At 38.9% G+C, this 21,500-nt stretch overlaps 1 protein-coding gene across 1 annotated transcript; it reads left to right on the top strand.

Moving 5' to 3' along the window:
• The first annotated feature begins 324 nt into the window (after positions 1-324).
• Positions 325-19,462, top strand: LOC149830753 (derlin-2). The gene is made up of 6 exons (XM_090011864.1): positions 325-604; positions 790-889; positions 16,180-16,394; positions 16,524-16,607; positions 18,806-18,859; positions 19,048-19,462. Exons 1-6 carry the CDS (start codon positions 506-508, stop codon positions 19,225-19,227), a joined length of 732 nt encoding a protein of 243 aa, XP_089867990.1. The 5' UTR covers positions 325-505; the 3' UTR covers positions 19,228-19,462.
• Positions 19,463-21,500: the final 2,038 nt, after the last annotated feature.

Below are 21,500 nucleotides of genomic sequence, written 5' to 3' on the forward strand. Positions count from 1 at the left end.
CTTTTCATCTAACCCAGACTCGGTTGACCAACAGGGAGTCCGTTCAAAGCCTCACCCTCACAAGCAAAGCCTCTTTTGGTCTTGGGTCCGATGCCTTGAGGGAGGGACTGTTGGCTGTTGGAGTGTTGGGTGGGTCACGGATGGACCTCAACGACATTTCTGCGAAAGTGACGGGGGCGCTTTCGTCACTTAAAATGACGTTATCACCCTCGCACCAACCAAAGCTGGCACCGAGGGAAGGCATTCTTCGGAGAATATTTTGGTAAAATTGTTTCGAAGATATGGGAATGGGATCATGAAAATTCATTCTTTTTTTTTTGTTACAGTTATTTTGTTTGTATTTCGTTTTTTTGTGGAGCATCTCTCTCTCTCTCAATTCGCAGAAATTCGTTTACTTTGGTTGAATTCCTTCACTCTCAACCGAGGCCCCATTCTGATCCGGCGATCGAATTTTCTTTTTGTTTTTTTTTTGTCTCGATTTTCCCTTACTTAATTTGATCGAGGGATGGCTCAGGCGGTGGAGGATTGGTACAAGCAAATGCCCATCATCACTCGATCGTACCTCACTGCCGCCATTGTCACCACCGTCGGTTGTTCTCTGGAGGTATTCTCTTCTCGGCCCGCCCTTTAGTGGATTTCTCTGTGGGTCTTGGGCTTCGTTTATGATCGTTTAAGAGGGGAAATTTGAGTTTTTTTTTTCTCCTTTTCTTCTAGAATCCTTGTTTTTCTCTTTGATCCTCCCCCCCTTTTTTGTTGATTTTGTGATATTGGGTTCTTGGCGTTGTTCAGATCATATCGCCGTATAACTTGTACTTGAACCCCAGACTGATCGTGAAGCAGTATGAGTTCTGGCGCCTCATCACCAATTTCTTCTACTTCCGGAAGATGGGTAATTCCCATTCCATGAGATTTTAGGACTTCGTGACTTTTGTTGCTAAAGGTTGAGATTCCTGGTTGAGCATATTGGTTTTTTTATTTTATTTTTAATTTTTTTACCTTCTTCTCTTGGTGATGCATGTGAGAAAATTTGGCATTTTTAATGCATGTTATCTGGAGATGCATTTTTTTCCCTGTTACCCACATTGTTCTGATTTAGTTTTCCATGCATATTGCATTTTGTATTTTTTTCTTTTACATGGGATGCGTTCTTCTGGAGTTTCTCCTTTTCTGTTTCTGGACGGAACTCCAAGTAATTGCAAATTGGGTTTTCGATACTTATTGAAATGGCACACACATTTACACAATGCACTCGCACACACAGCAATGTTTGACGTGGTTCAGCTTGTCAGGCCTATGCCCACGGGAAGGTTCTCTCCTCTTTCTCTCTCAACCAGTTTTAGAGGGAGGAGAGGTTCCATTAAATAATTATGAGTTTACATGATTTTTGGAAATCCTTTCATCTAAGGAATCCTTAACAACCAAGGATTGTTTATCTTCTTGAACCTTCCTAATTTCTTCATTCTTATCTTGATTGGTTTCTTTACGAGAGAAACCTTTTCCAACATGTATAGAGGTTTCCATGTGGGAGAGGTCTTTCCCATCGTGTAGGCTTAATCCATTTAGGTATGGATTGGATCCGGTTCCTCTAACATGCCCCTGCGAGCTGAATGGGCGGTGGCACATACGAAGCTTGAATCATAAGGCAACAAACCGAACTGATGTCAATGGCTTGGTGAGGACACCTGCTAATTGATCGACCGTCAAAATATACCGAACACAAAGTTCACATTTGGTAATGCAATCCTGAACAAAGTGGACATCTATTTCAATATGCTTAATGCGATTATGAAGCACCAGATTGGCAGTCATGTAAGTGGCACTGATGTTGTCACACCAAAGGATCGGGATGGAGTCAGGAGGATGGCGAAGTTCGACAAGCATATGTTTGACCCAAGGTAATTTAGCAGCCACATTAGCAAGAGCTCTATATTCAACCTCCATGCTAGAGCGAGCAACGACATGTTGCTTATGAGAGTTCTAGGAGATCATATTGGCACCCAAAAAAACTACAAAGCCACCAGTGGACTTCCTGTCATCAGTTAGCCCAATCTATGTCAAAATAGACAAAAAGCGTGGAGCAGGAGGACCACTAAATGAGAAGACCCATATCCAAGGTGTGCTTGATGTACTGCAAAATGCATTTGACAGCAGTCCAATGCTCTTCCTTAGGGCAATGCATAAACTAGCACACTTGATTTACCAAAAATGATAAATCTGAGTGCGTAAGGGTAGCATATTGCAAAACGCCAACCGTACTGTGGTAAAGTGTGGGATCACCAAAGTCAGAGCCAGAATGAACATAGAGCTATGGATTGACTGGAAGAGGTGTGAATATGGGGTTTTCACCAAGCATATTGCTCTTTTGAAGAAGCTCCAGGAGATATTTTCTTTGGGAAACAAATAAGCCATCCTTGTCTTGTGACACTTGAATACCCATAAAATAGTGTAAGGGCCTGAGATTCTTGATAGCAAATCGATGACCCAAAGTGCGAAGATCTTGAATCATCATCACAGAGCTCCCTGTCAAGATAATGTCATGTACGTAGACCAAGAGATACATAAGAACCAACGAGCGATGATAAATGAAAAGGGACGGATCCAAGCGAGATGCAGTGAAGCCAAACTCCAGCAAAAAAGTGCTAAGTCACTGGAACCAAGCCCTAGGAGCTTGTTTAAGGCCATAGATAGCTCGCCGAAGACGACAAATAAACACAAGATTCTGAAAATTGGGAGGTTGAGATATATATACTTCTTGAAGATAACCATGCAGAAAAGAATTATGAACATCAAGTTGACGAATCCCTCAACCATGACTAACTACAATAGATAACATTGTACGAATGGAGTGTGGTTTGATCATAGGGCTGAATGTTTCAAAGAAATCAACATCCTCAGTTTGGGTAAATCCCTTGGCAATTAAACGAGTCTTATAGCGCTCCAGAGAACCATCTGCACATCTTTTGACCTTAAAAATCCACTTGCAATCAACCACATGAGAGGCTATATGAGCAGGCACAAGAGTCCAGGTATTATTTTGAAGTAAGACAAGAAATTCATCATTCATAGCAGCACACACCGGGGGTCCTTGTTGGCTTGAGAAAAGGACTGAGGTTCGATAGGGAGGTTGCAGTGACTAAGACAGGAGGCAGCAAAGGAAAGATGGGAGGCAGCATAGCTGGGAGCCGGCCAGAGGGGTCAATCAAGGTGAGTTCTTTAAAAGGAAATCAACTCTCATCAAACACAACATGTTGATTAATAAAGATCCTCTTTGTGGCAAGATTTAGGCAATAAAAACCTCGGTGTTGGTTGGCATATCCCCAAAACACACAATTCATATCTAAAATCAAGCTTATGTATTCGGTAAGGCCTCAAACATGGAAATAGTGCACACCAAAAAACTCTAAGTTCTTTGTAATCAAGTTTGGTGTGAAACAAAAATTCTTTTGGAGCCTTAGAGGATGTCATAGATGAAGGCATTTTGTTAATCAGGTAAACAACAGTGGCAAAGGCATAGGGCCAAAAGGTTTGAGGAACACCCACATGAGCTAGAAGATACAGACCCATTGTTTTCTCTCAACTGAACCATTTTGTTCATGTGTGTGAGGACATACAATACGATGACCAGTACCACATGAATCCAAAATTTTTGGCACTGAGCAATATTTACCGCCCCAATCAATATGCAAAAACTTAAGTTATGCCATTTTTTTTATACCAAAGCATTAAATTTTTGAAAAATTCCCAAAACTTCAGATTTGTTTTGTTAAAATGTAAAACTGTACACATATATATAATAATATTATTATATATATATATATAAATATATATTTCATTTCTTTCTTTTATGTAACTTTTTTCCTTTATTTTTATTTTTTGTCTTTATGTCATCTAGTTCAGTTTGAACTAGAATGACTATTGCTAGTCAAGTCCTGTCCAGACTTGACTAGCAATAGAGCTGTTGGACGCAGTCCAACAACTCTATTTAGAGCAGTTGGACTGTGTACAACAACTTTATTGAGTCCTCCTTTTTCAGCTGTATATATAAAGGGCTGCAACCCCTCTTGTATTCCATTCCAATACTTCTTAAGCAATTGGTTTTTCATATCAATAAAGAATACCTTTTTATTTTTATTTTGTTTCTAGTTATACCCTTTTTAAGGGTTATGCTTTAGTGTCATTCATGACACTTCGCCTTGTGAATCTAAGCTCGTGTTTCGAAGATCCCTATTTCATTTCATGGTATCAGAGCCGCGGAAGTATTAGATCTTGAGGAAGAACTGCCTCGGTTTCCGTGCCCGTTTGCAAAAGTGTTCGCCACTTGAAGAGAAGTGTTTTATCACTTCATTGGGAAAGATTTCACATATTGTTGTATTGTATTTTCTTCTTTCTTTTTCATTTCTCTTCTTGTTTCTCTTCTATTTCTATTCCTTCTCTCCTTGTAATCAATGGATGACAATGATAAAGTCACCATCATGCCTATGAAAATAAGCGATATAAACTATGTAACATGGGCTTCAATCATGAAGCACCATATATGGGGAAAAGGCCTATGAGGGATTGTGGATGGTTTCGATTCAGAACCTAAGCTATCTCTTACTAAAAAGGAGGGAGATAAAGAGGTCTCTCTATCGGAAGAAGAGAAAATCAAGGCTCTTGCCTCATACGAGAAGAAATGGAAAGAATGGAGAATATCTCATGCGAAGATAATGTCATGGCTTATTAATAACGTTGACATTAAAAATGCTCAAGTCTTGCCAAATTTGATCATGCCGATAAGGCATGGGAATACCTTAAGAATATGTATTCCCTTAAAGATATTGCACATGTGTGCAACCTCCAAGAAAAAGTTCGAATGATGACACAAGGAGACAAAACTATTCATGAATATTACAATAGGTTGTCCGAACTTTGGGAAGAACTTTTCCTTTTAGAACCAAAGTGACATTGAGCCAAAGACATTGAGCTTCGTCAAAAACAACTCGATGCTGAACATTTTTACCAGTTTATCACTAGATTAAGGCCGAAATTTGAAACCACTAAATCGGCCCTCCTTCACTGGGGAAAAATTCCTTCTATTGTTGAAACTATTGAAGAGTTAACAATGGAAGAAAATCGTTTCCGGAAAGGTTCTTCAAAAATTGAAGATGATTCCTTGTAGCCGTGTCTAGACCAAGGAATCATGTTCGATCATACAAGCCTCCTCACTTTAACCGACAAAATGGTGACTATGATAAGAAGAAAGTTATTTGTCATCACTATCATGAACCAGGACACTACAAGCCACAATGTCCCAAACTTAAGGAGCTGAGAGAAAAAAGAGCTGCAATTGCTGGATCAGAGCCTAAAGATCAGGATGCACCAGTTTTTCTGGCCCAACTAATGAAGATTCTTCAGCCTCTCATCAAAGGTGCCTCTTCTTCATTTGAAGCTTCAACCGACGCAGCAACCTCATCTTTTTCTGATCCATGTAAAATTTCTTGGCTCCTTGACTCTGGTGCATCTTTTCATATGACCTCAAATAATCAAAGCCTATCCAAATGTGTTAAAAATAAAACAAGTGTGTCAAAGGTCTTTACTGCTGATGGGACTTCTCTTAAAATAGAAGGAAGAAGAAATTTTGAAAAAATTTATAAAACAAAGAAATTTTCTATTCCAGAAATTAGACATGTTCCCAAATTAAATTTAAATCTTTTATCTGTATCTCAAATTTCTGATTATGGGTGTAATATTTTCTTTTCTTCTCATGGTTGTTGGGTACAGGATCGCCAGTCAGGCAAGCTGATTGGGGAAGGCCATAGAGAAGGACTCTATTACATGGATTTTTTGGAAATGTCGAAGAAAGCTTTTGGTTATAATATTCAGAAAATAGAGTTAGAACTGTAGCATAAGAGACTTGGTCACCCACATATAGCCAAAATCCAACATTTTCCAAATCTAGGAAAATTTTGTAACTCTGAATCATTTGATTGTAAAGATTGTATTCTCGGCAAAATAAAAAGATTACCATTTCAGAACAAAACCTTTTTCTCTTTAAAACCACTTGAATTAATACACTCGGATGTTTGCGGTCCTGCACCAGTAATTTCTAAAGGAGGATTTGTTTACTATGTTATTTTTGTCGATGATTTCTCTTGACATACGTGGATTTACTTTCTCAAACATAAGTCTGAAGTATTTTCATACTTTCAAACTTTTCATAATATGGTTAAAAACAAGTTTCAAAATGATATTGTTATTTTTCGTACAGATTCAGGGGGAGAGTTTTTATCCACAGATTTTCAAAATTATCTTAAATTGCATGACATCACACATCAAAGATCTTGTCCTTATACACCTCAACAAAATGGACTGGCGGAACGAAAACATCGCCATATTATAGAAACTACTAGGACTTTATTAATAGCAAATCAAGTCCCGAAAGGCTTTTGGGCAGAAGTTGCCTTAACTGCCACTTATTTCATTAATAGGATGCCATCTTCTTCGTTACAAAATATCACTCCCATTGAAAAACTTATGAACATTTCTTCAGACTACTCTAGACTAAGAATATTTGGGTGCAAATGTTTCATATTTACTGACAAAAATGATAAACTTTTCCCTCGTGCGATTCCCTGTGCCTTTTTAGGATATGCTGAAAATCAGAAAGGTTATAGATGTTTTGACTTAAAAAATAATAGACTATGTGTGTCTAGAAATGTTTTCTTTCTGGAAATGCCGAAGAAAGTTTTTTGTTATAATATTCAGAAAATAGAGTTGGAACTGTGGCATAAGAGACTTGGTCACCCACATATAGCCAAAATCCAACATTTTTCAAATCTAGGAAAATTTTGTAACTCTGAAACATTTGATTATAAAGATTGTTTTCTCGGCAAAATGAAAAGATTACCATTTCAGAACAAAACCTTTTTTTCTTCAAGACCACTTGAATTAATACACTTGAATGTTTGGGGTCCTGTACCAGTAATTTTTAAAGGAGAATTTGTTTACTATGTTATTTTTGTCGACGATTTCTCCCGACATACGTGGATTTACTTTCTCAAACATAAGTTTGAAGTATTTTCATACTTTCAAACTTTTCATAATATGGTTAAAAACAAGTTTCAAAATGATATTGCTATTTTTCACACAGATTCAGGGGGAGAGTTTTTATCCACATATTTTCAAAATTATCTTAAATTGCATGGCATCACACATCAATGATCTTGTCCTTATACACCTCAACCAAATGTTTCATATTTACTGACAAAAAATGCTAAACTTTTCCCTCGTGCGATTCTCTGTGCCTTTTTAGGATATGCTGAAAATCAGAAAGATTATAGATGTTTTGACTTCAAAAATAATAGACTATATGTATCTAGAAATGTTTTCTTTTTTGGAAAGGAGAGCTTCTTTGATATTAGAAAATTAAAAGACGTCACTGAGTACTTCTTTTTGCTAGATCTAACATCAACATCTGATAAATATGACCTTGACTGTAACTTTGATGATGATCAAAGAATTATTGATCTTAATCATAATGTTGAAAATGAAAAAGTTCATAGGGATACTAGTATTCAATATTCCAGGCGACAAGAGTCTAATCCTTCATGTGCACTTGAAAAATATTCTAACATTCCAACTAGACAATCATCCCGAGTCTCGAGGCCTCCAGAAAAGTTTGTATCATACGAGTCATTCTCACCCACATATACGACAATTATTGCATTAATTCACTCATATAAAGAACCATCCACATATTTTCAAGCAAAAAATGATATCAAATGGATAGAAGCCATGAAAGCTGAATTAGATGCCCTTCAAAAGGCTTCTACATGGACTATTCAAGATCTTCCTCCAGGGAATAAAACTATAGGATGTCGATGAGTTTATAAAATTAAAACCAAGAGTGATGGTACTCTTGAAAGATATAAAACCCGATTAGTAGCCAAAGGTTATGCCCAAAAATATGGCATTGATTATGAAAAAACCTTTGCTCCGGTGACTCGTATGACAATTGTCCGAACCTTAATTGCCTTAGCTTCTATAAAAAAATGGTCTATTTTTCAAATGAATGTCAAAAATGCCTTTTTAAATGAAAAGCTAGTTGAAAAAGTATACATGGAACCCCCTCCTGGTCTAAGTATTCCTAAGGGTAAAGTCCTTCGCTTAGAAAAAACTCTTTATGGACTTAAACAAGCACCGAAAGCTTGGTATGATAGGTTTAGTCGTGTTATGATTGATATTGGTTTTCAATTTTGTTTAACTGACACTGCTTTGTTTATTAAGAATTCTGATGCAGGGATCATGTTGCTTCTTCTCTGTGTGGATGATATGATCATCACCGGAAGCAATAAACAGGGAGTTAAAATGATCAAAACACTTCTTAAATCTCATTTTGAAATGACTGATTTAGGCTTATTGAGATATTTTTTAGGCATTGAAGTTGCTTATTCTTCTAAAAAATATTTATTATCTCAGACTAAATTTGCTTTTGATATTATTTCCAGGTCTGGTATTACTGATAATAAGAAAGTCGACACTCCAGAAGTTGTTAATGTTAAAATGAAGATTGATGATGGAGAACTTCTTGCAGACCCTACTCCTTACAGACAGCTTTTTGGGGCACTTTCCTATCTATCAATTACCAGACCAAATATAACACATGTTCACACAACAAGTTAATTTTAACATGCTCCTACTTCTGTTCATATGGGAGCAGTCATGCGTATTATCAGATACATCCCGACCTCTCTTTTACGAGGACTTTTCTTATCTTCCTCCTCTTCTCTTGATTTAATTGCATATACTGATGCTGATTGGGGAGATGATCCCAATAACATACACTCAACCACTAGTTTTTGTGTTTTTTTAGGGGAATCATTGATTTCGTGGAGGTGTAAAAAGCAACAGAAGGTATCTCTCTCATCCACCGAAGCTGAATACAGAGCCATGACAACCACGACCATGGAAGTAGTTTGGCTCCGACGACTGCTTGCTGACATGGGAGCTGAAGCAACAAAGACTTCACAAATGTGTTGTGACAACAAAAGTGCGATCTATATTGCCAGTAACATAACATTCCACGAACGCACCAAACACATCGAAATGGATTGTCACTACGTCAGAGAGGAATATTTACATGGGATAATTGATCTGCCATATATCACTTCAAAATATCAGTTAGCAGACTTGTTTACAAAGCCTCTCGCTGCTCCCCGATTTCACTTTCTCTTAGACAAACTTTTGCTCATTCTACCGTAAGTTTGAGAGAGAGTGTTAAAATGTAAAACTGTACATATATATAATAATATTATTATAAATATATATAAATATATTAGTTAAAAGAGGTCGGAGTAGGCCTAGGAAGACATGGATGGAGGTGATAAGAAAGAATATGAATGCTTTGAACCTCACCGAGGACATGGCATTGAATAGAAATGAATGGAGGAGAAGGATTCATGTGGAAGACCCATAATGATTTTCTTTGTTGGTTCATATCGCCGACCCCAATTGTTTTGGGATGAAGGCGTAGTTGTTGTTGTTGTTGATTCTTTTCTGTAACTTTTTTCCTTTATTTTTATTTTTTGTCTTTATGTCATCTAGTTCAGTTTGAACTAGAATTGTAACGCCCCAAAAATCCAGGACTTTTAACTTTTAGAATAGTTTAGAAAGCTTTGAAATTATACGATTATCAGAGCTTAAATAGTACTTCAGCGGAAAATGATATTTTTAAAACAAGTCAATGGACCTTGAGCGCATTACAACGTAAACTTTTCTTTGTCGAATTCCGCATAACTATTGAAATCAAATGGTTTCAAATACAGTTTCAATAATTGAGAATTTTTTCATGAGATTTTACAACTCATTATATTTGTTGAAACAAAAAAGAAGTTTACTAAAATAGTTTTAGTAACTCAAGGTTTAATTAAAAGAGAATTTTTGAAATACACTTTATACCAAATTTACCATGTCCTCAGGAGCAAAACGTTAGGGAAATAGCTTTATCTTGATCTCATCACGCCATCGTGCCATCGTAGACTGTATCACCTATACATCACCTGCCCATAAAATGGGTCAGTTTCACGAACAACTGTTAGGTGTACATACAAGACGATATAGAATATAATTAAGCAAAATAATTTAATATGTCCAGTAGACAGGCAATTAAATAACAATTTGATTTCAACAGAGTCATGGAGCAAACTATTATGAGCACAATGCTAAAATTATTACAAGCATTTCACTGACATAAGTAGGCTAACTATTATAAGCAAAGAATTGTATAAGCAATTTAACTAGCAAAATACAATGCTACATCAACCACACTCATAATTCCATAAGTATTGAAACCAGTTGGATGCTATAACCTTCATACGTGCATAACTCAACAAATTGTGTGATCAGATTTAAATTATATTTTGATATTAACCCGCCAAGCGGGTACGCACAAGACACGACTCTAGAAACAACCTAGACTGATCAGAGGGTTTATTATGTTATGTTTTTTATGATAACTCAGATAACTGACTGAGTCTGCACCTAAGAGGACAATCGGCGACCAAGAGAGAAATCCCCAAAGCAGCATAAACAATGGATGCATTCTGAACATGGAGAGCTACTACCTAGAATAATTATGGTAGTCCTCTTCCCCTAACTTTGATGACTGGGAAAGCCGAGTCTTTTGCTCGTAACCGTCATTAATGGCTTGTCTATCAAAGTTTTTGTACCTTCTCATCCTCTCTCCTGACAGGATTCAGCGGTTTGAATGAGTACATCAGAGGTAGTTAACTGAAGACCCATTCTACATACTCTGGTCTTTTGACCCAACTCGAGCATCTTTTTGATGAAGGCAGAATCATCACCTATTAAGGTGATCACAACATTTTGTTATTTGCACTCATTGAGGTTGCCACAACCTACTCATCCAATCATCGCAACTTAAGAAGACGTATTTGTCAAAAAGTACGATCAAACTTGTCAAAAGTACGATTACGATGAAAGGGAAATGGTTTCACAAAAGAAACCCCAACAGATATTATCTGCGAAAGAAGTAATACAACACAATTTGGCAAGATAAGTCTTGAATTCATTTCAACAATATTTTGCATATTTCATGATACAAGGTCGTCTCGGATCTCTCGTCCGATCAACAAAGTACTTAACATGTGCATGTCTAAAAGTACGCTATACCAAAAAATGGGGGTGCGTAGGCTTCTCAAAAGGAACCCCCAATACACAACTTCATAACGATCCAAAGAGTATAGAAGTGCTCATTTGGCACAATTCATCCTTAAATGCCACAATGCCACATTGAGTCATTTACACAAGGCACATCACTATCAATCTTGCATCCAAAATTTATCTTAGTGTCAACATGATTCGCACGACACGCGACACTAGGTTTAATAAATGAAGAATGGGTCCTTCAACAAAACCCCACTCACTCATAGGCTCATGCCCCTGATTGAGGTTATTCGAATTGGGTCGCAACTCGAATCGGGGTTATAAAATATTCCTCCCAAGTGTGTGGACTTGGGAGAACCCAAATGTGACTTCGCAATCCGGCAAGACTTAAAACTTAACTTTGCAAAAGTTGTGCATTTTAAAGAGCACTGGGTTCGCAGAAGGAAACCCTCTTTAAAAGAACTATAGCGCACAAGCGCAACTTCCATTATCTTGAAAACAAGCAAAACAAGATATGCACGTGACTGTATTTATGTAGGTACATACTTAAAATGAATAGGAGCCTGTGCACATTATACCAGGATGGCAAAACTCAAAGCAACTCTCGATTTGCGAAGCCGCACATCGAACGAAAAGCACATAAGTAATGCACAAAGTAGTAAACCGTACCTCGAACAACTACAAATTGTAGGCAATACTCAAAGTACGAGATTACACCATAGCCAAATATACAAGCCAACAAGTAAGGTCATAGGTAATACACGAGGTACAAAAACATACATCGCCCAAAAGAACATACAGGCAAGTATATATGCAAGCAATTAAGGGCATAAGTATTGCAAAAGGTATGAAACCACACCTCAACCACATAAGCAAATACGCAAATTAATACTCGAAGAGTGAAACCGTACCTCGACTCATAAATATGCAGACAAGAAAACACGCAACGCAAAAGCAATATAAATCTAAGTACATCTAGCATGAACATTTTAATTATTTCAACTTAATTAGGTCCATCTATTGCCCCTTGTGCGACTTTACCCTACCTCGGAAAGTTGTGAGGTTGCGATAGTCTCTGAGCGTAGGCAAGCACGAGTTCGAGCCACGGAGGGCGAGCAGGATCCACCGTTCGACCTCCGATGCTTAGAACGTTAGTATGCACACCGAAAGCCAGCAGCGGGTCCGGTAACACCTGCAGTAGTATCGGACCACAAGGGTAGGCAGGGAGCTCAACTCCCTGCAGAAAAGCAACAGAGGCAGCAAGGCCTCGTACCTGCAGGTTGCAGAGGCAGAAACTCTGCACCCTGCCGACAAGGGTGCCAGAGGCAAGGGCCTCACCCCTGCCTGGCAAAAAGCAGCAGATGCAGGGAGTAGGGGCTCCCTGCCTGCATGGATAGAGAAGGCAGGGGAGGGGAGCGAAAACTCCCTGCCAAACATGCCACAACCGGATAGGGGGTGACACCCCCTGCTGGAAACGAGACAGGCAGGGGGGCGAAGCCCCCTGCCAGAGAACAAACAAGATGCAGGGGGCTTCACCCCTTGCCTAAAAACAGGATGAAGGCAGGGAGGGCTTCGCCGCCTGCCGGGAAAACAAAGGAAAAACAGGGGGGCTTCGCCCCCTGCTGAGAAACACAAGAAGGTGTGTGTGTGTGTGGGGGGGGGGGGGGTGACAGGGCTCGATTTGGCCTTGTCGACACACCCATAAAGCCCAAGGTGGTGGCAGAGGCTCGGTCCCTGCCAATCCACCGGAATACAAGGTGGAAAGGGGGAGACGACCAAGGGGAGGTACTCAACACCTCCCTCCCTGGTAGACCCAGAGAGAAAAGCAGAGGGGGAATGAAAGAGGGAGCTTCAAGGTTACCTGTGGGTCGTCGAGAAGGCAGCGGCAGTAGTGATGAGGTGATAAACGAGAGAGGATGGTAGTCACCGGTGGCCTGCCAGAGAAGGAGCCAGCACGTGATGGGGAAGCCACCAACGTCGGGCTTCGGCAAGCAGACGAGGGAAGAGGGAGCGAGGGGGAGGAGGAGGAGAGAAGGGAGGTTCCCCCCCCCCCCCCCCCTCCCCTCCTGCCATGCTCTTAAAGAGCTCGGGGGGGGGGGGGAGCGATCTTCGGGGAAACCCTCAAGGGGTTTCCCTTATCCCACCAAGGGGGTGGAGCGGCGCGGACGAGGTACGGCGCACAGGGGAGAGGGTTTTCTTAAAAATCCTCCCCTTGCGTCGGGTTAAAAAAAAAACTAATGAGAACGGGCCCGGGTCAGATCCAGACCCGACCCGGGTCGGATTTTTTTTTAAACGTGGGTTTTACAAGAATGACTGTTTCTAGTGAAGTCCTTTTATGGGAATATATCCATGTGTATTTTGTGTGTGCATCCATAAAGTGCACATAATAACGATATCCACCATGAGACACTATAGGAGATGGACCCCAAATATCGGACTAAATAACATCTAATGGTCCTGAAATAACAGTAAGTGAGCGATCAAAGGGAAGGTTATGACTTTTCCCTTGCTGACAAGCCATGCAAATATCGTATAGAGTTTTATTGTCATAAGGCAAACCATACCTATTCAAAATATGTCTAACTAATCAGAAAGAAGCATGACCAAAACACTGATGCCAATGATCCACTGTGATTTTTTCTCTAACTAATGCCTCTTTACTCTTGATGCCAAGATCGATTTTATAGAGCCCTTGATCAGTTTTGCCTATGATCAAAGTTTTCCCCATAGTTCAATTCTTCACATAACAACCATTAGGATGAAATTAAAAAAGAACATTATTATCTTCAGTAATCTTGCTCACAGATAATAATTTTTGAGTTATTTTGGGAACATGCAAAATATTATCTAATCTGAAAGATGAATCTGAAGAACAAACAATAGAGGAACCAGTATGAGAGATTCGCAAACCTGTCCCATTGCCGATTTTTATTCCATCACGAACTTGATATTCCGAATGCAACGTCAAATTGTTGAGGTCGTTGGTGACATGATCTGTCGCTCCTGAATTTGGATACCAACCATCATCACTAAAGGTCGTTGTCCTCGTATGATATGCTTGCAGACCTCCTTGAAAGAGAAGGGCACACTGACTGCACTGCCTAGCACTATGGCCAGGCATGTCGCACACTTGACACACAATCTTTTCTGAAGAAGTTTCTGTGTTTCTGTTGGAAGTTGGATCGACCTTGCGACCTACCTCGTCCTCTAGAATGATAGTTATTTCCTCTAAAGTTTCTTCGATTTTGATAATTATTCTGATTCTTCTGACCTTGAAACTGAGTGACATTAGCTGAGGGATTTACAGTTTCTTTGATTTCTTGATCTTTCACCCGAGCCTCTTCACTAAGAGACTATGTAACTCAGAAATAGAAATATGATCCAATCTGGTGGTTATAGAGGTTTCAAAAGCAACATATTCTCCTGGAAGGCCTCTAACTCTCTAAGCAAGTATATAATCATCTCTTCTTTGGGGACAAGTCGAGAGGCACTAACAAGTTGGTGAGCAATTAATCTTGCTCATTGGAAATATTCATCCACACTGCTATTTCCCTTTTTAAGATCTTGCAACTATCCTTTGAGTTGCAGAATTTTCGCTCGAGAATGAGCACATATGATTTTTTTAGGGATTGGCAAACTTCAAATGATATTCTTAAACTGACCACTTGACAATGCACCAGTTCGGTTAGCGAAGAGATCAACCAACTCAAGCAGTTGATCTTGTTTAATCCATTTAACATAATCTGGATTTAGAACAGTATTGGATTGATCCTTAAACTTTGCAGGCATGGGTTTTGGGCCATCCACATATCCCATGAAATCACAAGTATTGAGAAGGGGAATAAATTGATATTCCCATAGGAGATAGTTGTCACATGACAACTTGCTTGACAAAAAATATTGTAGATTAGAAGCAGAGGGGATCAAAGAGGACATACCACCTTCACTCTTATCAGATTTCTGAGTATCCTACATTGCAACCCGAAACACGGTTCACACAGCCCTCACAACACTATCTGGCTGAGTGTGGAACAGAAGGCAGCAACGAACACCGCACTAGCTGAAGGAGAACATGAGAAGAAGGACAGCAGTTTGATGAAGCAAAACTCCACCGATCTATGCAGCAGACGGCTCCAACATGCAGAAGCTATTGCTGCAACTTCAATGGTGAAGATCACCACTTCAGCGTGAGGAAAGGCAAGCCACCCACGTGTGTTGCTGCAACTTCAATGGTGAAGATCACCACTTTAGCTTGAGGAAAGACAAGCCACCCACGTGTGGTGCTCTGATACCATGAAAGCGCACACACAATTACATGATGCACTCACACACACAACAATGTTTAACGTGGTTTGTCTTGTCAGGCCTACATCCACGGGAAGGTTCTCTCCCCTTTCTATCTCAACCAATTTCAGAGGGAGTAGGTTCCATTAAATAATTATGAGTTACACGATTTTTGGAAACCCTTTCATCTAAGGAATCCTTAACAACCAAGGATTGTTTATCTTCTTGAACCTTCCTAATTTCTTCATTTTTGTCTTGATTGGTTTCTTCATGAAAGAAACCTTTTCCAACGTTTATAGAGGTTTCCATGTGGGAGAGGTCTCTCCCAGCGTGTGGGCTTAATCCATTTAGGTATGGATTGGATTTGGTTCCTCTAACACTTATAGTCTAAGCTTGACTCTTTCTGTGGAATGTACATGTACCCACCAAACGTTCACACAGTCAATTGAGCGTAATTCTGGTCTTTTGTGTGGTCTTATTTGTTTTTTTTGTTACATGAGTGTGTAGGGGTTGCTTAGTTTTCTCTATGTTACCGACAAGGAAAATGTTTTTCTTCTATGGAGTAAGGTCATCCTTATGTAGGTTGCTCTTTGTTTAGGAGGACTGGAGTTATGAATGTAGTTGTATATAAATGATACAGTGGTTGCAATTTTCCTTTTTCTTTTCGGTTGTGTATGAGGATCGACAGCATTTGGTTCACAATTCTGAAGAGATTTTGTCTGGGCTTTACAGACTTGGACTTCCTTTTCCACATGTTTTTCCTTGCTCGTTACTGCAAACTCCTTGAAGAGAATTCATTCAGGGGACGTACAGCTGATTTCTTTTACATGCTGTTATTTGGAGCATCTGTCTTGACTGGAATCGTACTTGTTGGTGGTATGATACCATATGTATCTGAGTCTTTTGCGAGAATCTTCTTCCTCAGCAATTCTTTGACATTCATGATGGTTAGTTTCTTCAAACCTAACAAGGCTATATTTCTTTATAAGTTCCTTAACAATGCTGTGATTTCTGTTCAGGTTATCACTACAAATTTGAGATGATTTTGTTTCTCCTTCCAAAATTTGGGTTTGCAGGTGTACGTGTGGAGCAAGAGAAATCCATTTATTCACATGAGTTTCTTGGGCCTTTTTACATTTACAGCTGCTTATCTACCTTGGGTGAGTTGCATTTCTGTAAATCAGAATGGCTTTACTGGAATAAGGAATGCAGTAGTGATGGATAAGACAACAGTGGTTATCATTCACATAATCATGAAGATTTTTTTGTAACGGTAGATAATGTTTGACTTCAAATCAAGAGATGCAATTTTTGAATCTTCCATTTTTGTTGCTGAAGCATCATTCCTATCACTAGTGAAAGGGGTGAAGAACATGCTAATTCATGGTCTCATAACATCTGAATCTAGATTTAACAGCATATAGTGTGGTCTCATATTAGATCAGTTTTTCATGTCATGTGTTCTGTTCTGTGACCTGTCACTGCAGGCCATGGACATTAGCTTACCATCCAAGACCTGGTGACCACGTAACCAACATGCTTTAATTTACACTGGATGAATATTTGTTGGCAAAAGATAATCTGACTGACCTTTCTTATGCATAGGTATGATATAAACATTAAAAACCCTATCAAAAACTTCTAAAACATTGGTGTGGACTGTGGAGTGTTAGGTGATCGATCTCTAGCACTATTCATGTTAATGGGATGTCTCCATCTCTATGCTAATTTATTATTTTAGATATTGAGTTAATGCAAATCTTTGTAATGAAGAGCCTCTTTTCTCTTCCTTGAAGAATACATAATCTCAGTCTCACTAAAACTTTTATTCGCTTGCCTTATCATTGCCACTCAGATGTATTGACCCAAATACCTTAAAGTGGCAGTCTAACAGTGCTTAAGGGTTTCTTTTTTTAATGAAAAATATGGGTAATTCGTCAATCTACATCATGCTTCAAACAGATATCGCTGCTTGAGCATTTGGCAACTAGAAAAATCTACCTTGGAGATCACCTGCTAGTTCAAATGGCAAATACAAATATGTTACAACCATGATATTGGCTTCTTTGGTGTTTGGGGCCAATGTATCAAGCTCATAAGATGGCTGGTCCTCATTTTGAAGCTTCTATATCTTCATTGTTGGATAGGTAGTGTGGTTTCAATTCATCTTTCTCTATTTTTTCTTCAATTTCGATTTGTTGGATTGTCCAAGTTGGTTCTCAATCATTGAATCTCAGTTTAGAATGGTGGGTTCGCTTTAGGAGGCACTCCTTAATAATGAATATGCTGATTAGATGGCTCTCTTGAGCCTTTTTAGCAGCCTGTGGACTGCAGTCTCTGCTGAGATGGCTCAGACAGGGTTCATTCTGTAGACCTGTTCTTTTGGTGGGAGTTTCCTTCTGAGTAGCTGCATTTATGCCTTCACAGACCCAATGGTGCAACATGCTTTAGGTAAGCTTTTATTAGTTCCATGGCTGCACCTAGGGCACTTGAATAAGCTACTGTGCTAAAGATGTTATTGGCATCAAATGTTTACATCTTGATCATCACAAAGAATTCAGAATTTTAAATTTAGAGCAGATCGATAGTCCAGGTGTTTGTATTGATGAATATCATGAAAGCAAGATGGTAATGAAACCAATTACTAGCTGGAAGCGAGTTCACAAACTTGAAGCAAATTAACTACTTAGGATATATTCCAAATTTGCTTAGTGAGTTGTACCTGTACATCTTTTATCAAGTCTTTGGAAAAAGTTGATATGCGGCTGGTTGAATGTTCATTTAGTTGTAGGCAAAATAATGTGCGAGCATCTGTTGGTTGGATGTATGACGAGGCATCAATAAGTTTATCCCATGAATTACCATGAAACCTTAAGTTTGGCACATCATCTGTGAATGTTTCAAATGTGTACTTGAGTATCCAAAAAAACTCGTCGGTATAAAACTAATGGTGCATCCATAACTGCATGAGCAATTTTGTTGTGAAATACACATAAAAGCTTTTCTATTTTATTCTAAATCGGTTACACTCTACATCAAATGTTTATACTTTATACTGCTTGCTTGGTTGAATAGAATTTCTGTTTTTAACCATATGCTTTGTTGGCGAATGCTTGTCGATTGTCACATGTTTGATACATTTCTCGGAATTTAACTAAGAAAAGCGCATCATTTATACAACAACAAAACAACAACAACAACAACAACTACACCTTCATCCCAAAACAATTGGGGTCGGCGATATGAACCAAAAAATAAAATCATTCTGGGTCTTCCACATGAATCCTCCTCCAATCATTTATACTGGAAATAAAATGCTTTTATTCCATTGCTGATCTCAATAGATGCGTGCCTGCAGGTTCTTCTGGGCTTCTCCATACTTGTGGGTAGCAGTCCTTGGATTGATCTTCTGGTATGTTAACAGCATTTTGTTACTTTCTACTTCAGCACCATAATTTTTCTGATAATATAGCACAATCAGGTTAGCGGCAGAATCAACTTTGCTGCTGTCAACTGATTGATTCCGCTTTATAATATTTTGGGAGTTACTAATAGTTATGTGAACAATTAACTAAAATTGAGAATCCCGTATCCATGCAGGGTATGGCAGCTGGTCATGCTTATTACTTCCTAGAAGATGTATATCCTCGGATGACTGGCAGACGACCGCTCCAAACTCCTGCTGTTATTAGATCGATTTTTGCTGATGAAAATGTAGTTGTAGCGCGGCCTGCGAATGTGAGATTCGGTGCCCCTATTCCAGAAAATCATGAAGATTGATGCACAAATTATTCAGGAGGTTGCATCGGATGGAGAGTCGTGAACAATTCACAGAGAAGTGAGGTCTCGTGACCGTTTGTTGCAAATGCAATTAGTTCTGAATCTGTTGAGAAATTTCGTGCTTATAGAGTTTGAAATTAGATATTAGTGAACTGTTCCTAATATTTGTACAAAATTCCCCCTTCTAAGTTTTTTATGTATATTATATTAGATCAAGTGCCTGCCTTTGACGCAAGCTGTCTTCTTCCAGATTCATTTTCATTCATGGTACCGGTCTTAAATATCGTTCTTGAGATTCTAGGGAAGGGAATTAATTTTGGTTCGAAAACAATATGGAGAAAATATCTGCAAATTTAATAACTAGAATACAATAATATAGACATTAAAAAGTGCAAATAATTGCGATAGATCTCACAACTATAATCCACAGGAAAATATCTGTGTGAAACTTGCCCCGATTTCTTATAGTGTGTCACACTTCGAGTGTACCTCCGCACCTGGCTGCCCTCCATCTGCTTTTGAGCCCCCTAAACTGACACTGTCAGCCAAAGATGGAGGGCAAAGTGTGCCATGTGATGGCATCTGATCCTGGCTCAGCCAAAACCTACTTCCGATCAAAGAAGCAGGCAATTTTGTTTAAAGAGAAAAGGGTTTCTTTTCTAGAATAAAATTGATGGACTGTATTACATTCCTTAGAAGCAAATGTATACTTTTTCAAGCAAAAAACTGGATGGAACATGCAATTGGGCCGGATGGCGATGGGTCAATCCAAACCGGCCCGCAATAGGCTGGATTTGGGGCAAGGTTTTAGGCACGGGCCCATTAGGTACCAGGCCGAAACCTGACCCGCAATGGGCCAGGTTTGGGCAAAGATTTTAGGCCCGGGCCGTTAGGTACTGAGCTGAAACCTGACCTGTTATATATGTGGGCTGGGCCTTGGTTGGCTTGATGGGTCTGAGTTATTTATTAAATTTGTAATAATATACAAATTAAAAAATTAATTATTACATCGTAACTTTATTATTATTTACCTAATTAGTTACATTAATTTTATGAAAACTAAAAAGATAATTAATTGGGTGCATGAGAGGTTGAGAACTTGTTAATTATTATTATTTACAAATGAATTTAGGCTGGACCGGACCGGACCCGCTTCACATTGGCCCATTGGGCTGCTCTTCAAACCTGAGCCTGTTAAGAACTGGGCCATTTTCAGGCCAGGCCACACTTAAAAGCCCGGCGGGCCGAGCGACCCTATGCCCACCCCTAGTTGCATCAATTTATCTAAAAGATATTTGAGAGAGAGAGAGTCACTAAGCAGCAAATATTGATGCAAGAAATGCTATATATATATATGGAAATGAAAACCTCCTCAATGGAAACCCTTCCAAACCTCCCCAATGGATTTTTTTTTTTGTTTTTTTCAAAATTCTGTTCAGCATGATTGATTTACTATAAATAGACACTTGGATCATGCATTTTGGATAGAAAAAATGGTATTTGAAGCCTCAGAAATTTATGAAAATTGTACATTGTTGATTTTGAAACTTATAAAAACCTATCCATGCATTGGAATCAAATGCTCAAAAAACTAATTCTTATAAAAACAAGCATATAGATCACATCTTTACAATTGGAATTTTGAAAAAAATATAAAAAATCCAATAAAACATCTATTGGAGAGGTTTGGGAGGGATTTTATTTTCATATATATATATATATATATAGGAAAATGTGTATCTACCCGACTCCATCCATGCCCGACCCATATCAGATAGGGTTTGTTTGAAAATTTAAATTCTAACCTTACAAATGTGTTCTACGGGCTTGTAAAAATCGAGTCTTGAATCATTTGATTCCAGTGCGTGGATAGGTTTTTATAAGGTTCCAAAATCAAAGGTCTACAATTTTGAAAACTTGAGACTCAAAAACTGTTTTATTTTATCCAAAATGAATGATCCAAGAGTCAATTTCTAGTGAATCGATAATGCATAACACATCGGTAAGGTCGGATTTTTGAAAAAAGCCTACCGGGTATGGGTCCAGCAGGGATGGGGTTGGGTATATGATTTATGTTGCAATTATTGGTTGGCAAATTTTTTTTTTGATATTTACACAGAAACACTGTTCCAGTATCAAAGACCTAACCATGCCGTCTCTGACTGACTACTTACGATCACTGTCCTGATAGCATAAAACTCCGTGGGCTTACCCTTTGCCCCTAGGGAGTGGCCACCCTTCTGCTTGTGCACAGGGTGATGCCCATGGGATTT

The sequence above is a fragment of the Nuphar pumila genome, chromosome 7 (genome assembly GCF_984573655.1).
Source record: "Nuphar pumila chromosome 7, dmNupPumi1.hap1.1, whole genome shotgun sequence".
In the NCBI taxonomy this organism is placed as follows: domain Eukaryota; kingdom Viridiplantae; phylum Streptophyta; class Magnoliopsida; order Nymphaeales; family Nymphaeaceae; genus Nuphar; species Nuphar pumila.

What these genes read in the sequence shown, in the direction of transcription:
- LOC149830753 (XM_090011864.1), top strand. Translation starts at nt 506, where the DNA reads ATGGCTCAGGCGGTGGAGGATTGGTACAAGCAAATGCCCATCATCACT. An exon ending in CCGTCGGTTGTTCTCTGGAG is followed by an intron (nt 605 to 789) that starts GTATTCTCTTCT and finishes GGCGTTGTTCAG; the next exon opens with ATCATATCGCCGTATAACTT. An exon ending in ATTCTTTGACATTCATGATG is followed by an intron (nt 16,395 to 16,523) that starts GTTAGTTTCTTC and finishes TTGGGTTTGCAG; the next exon opens with GTGTACGTGTGGAGCAAGAG.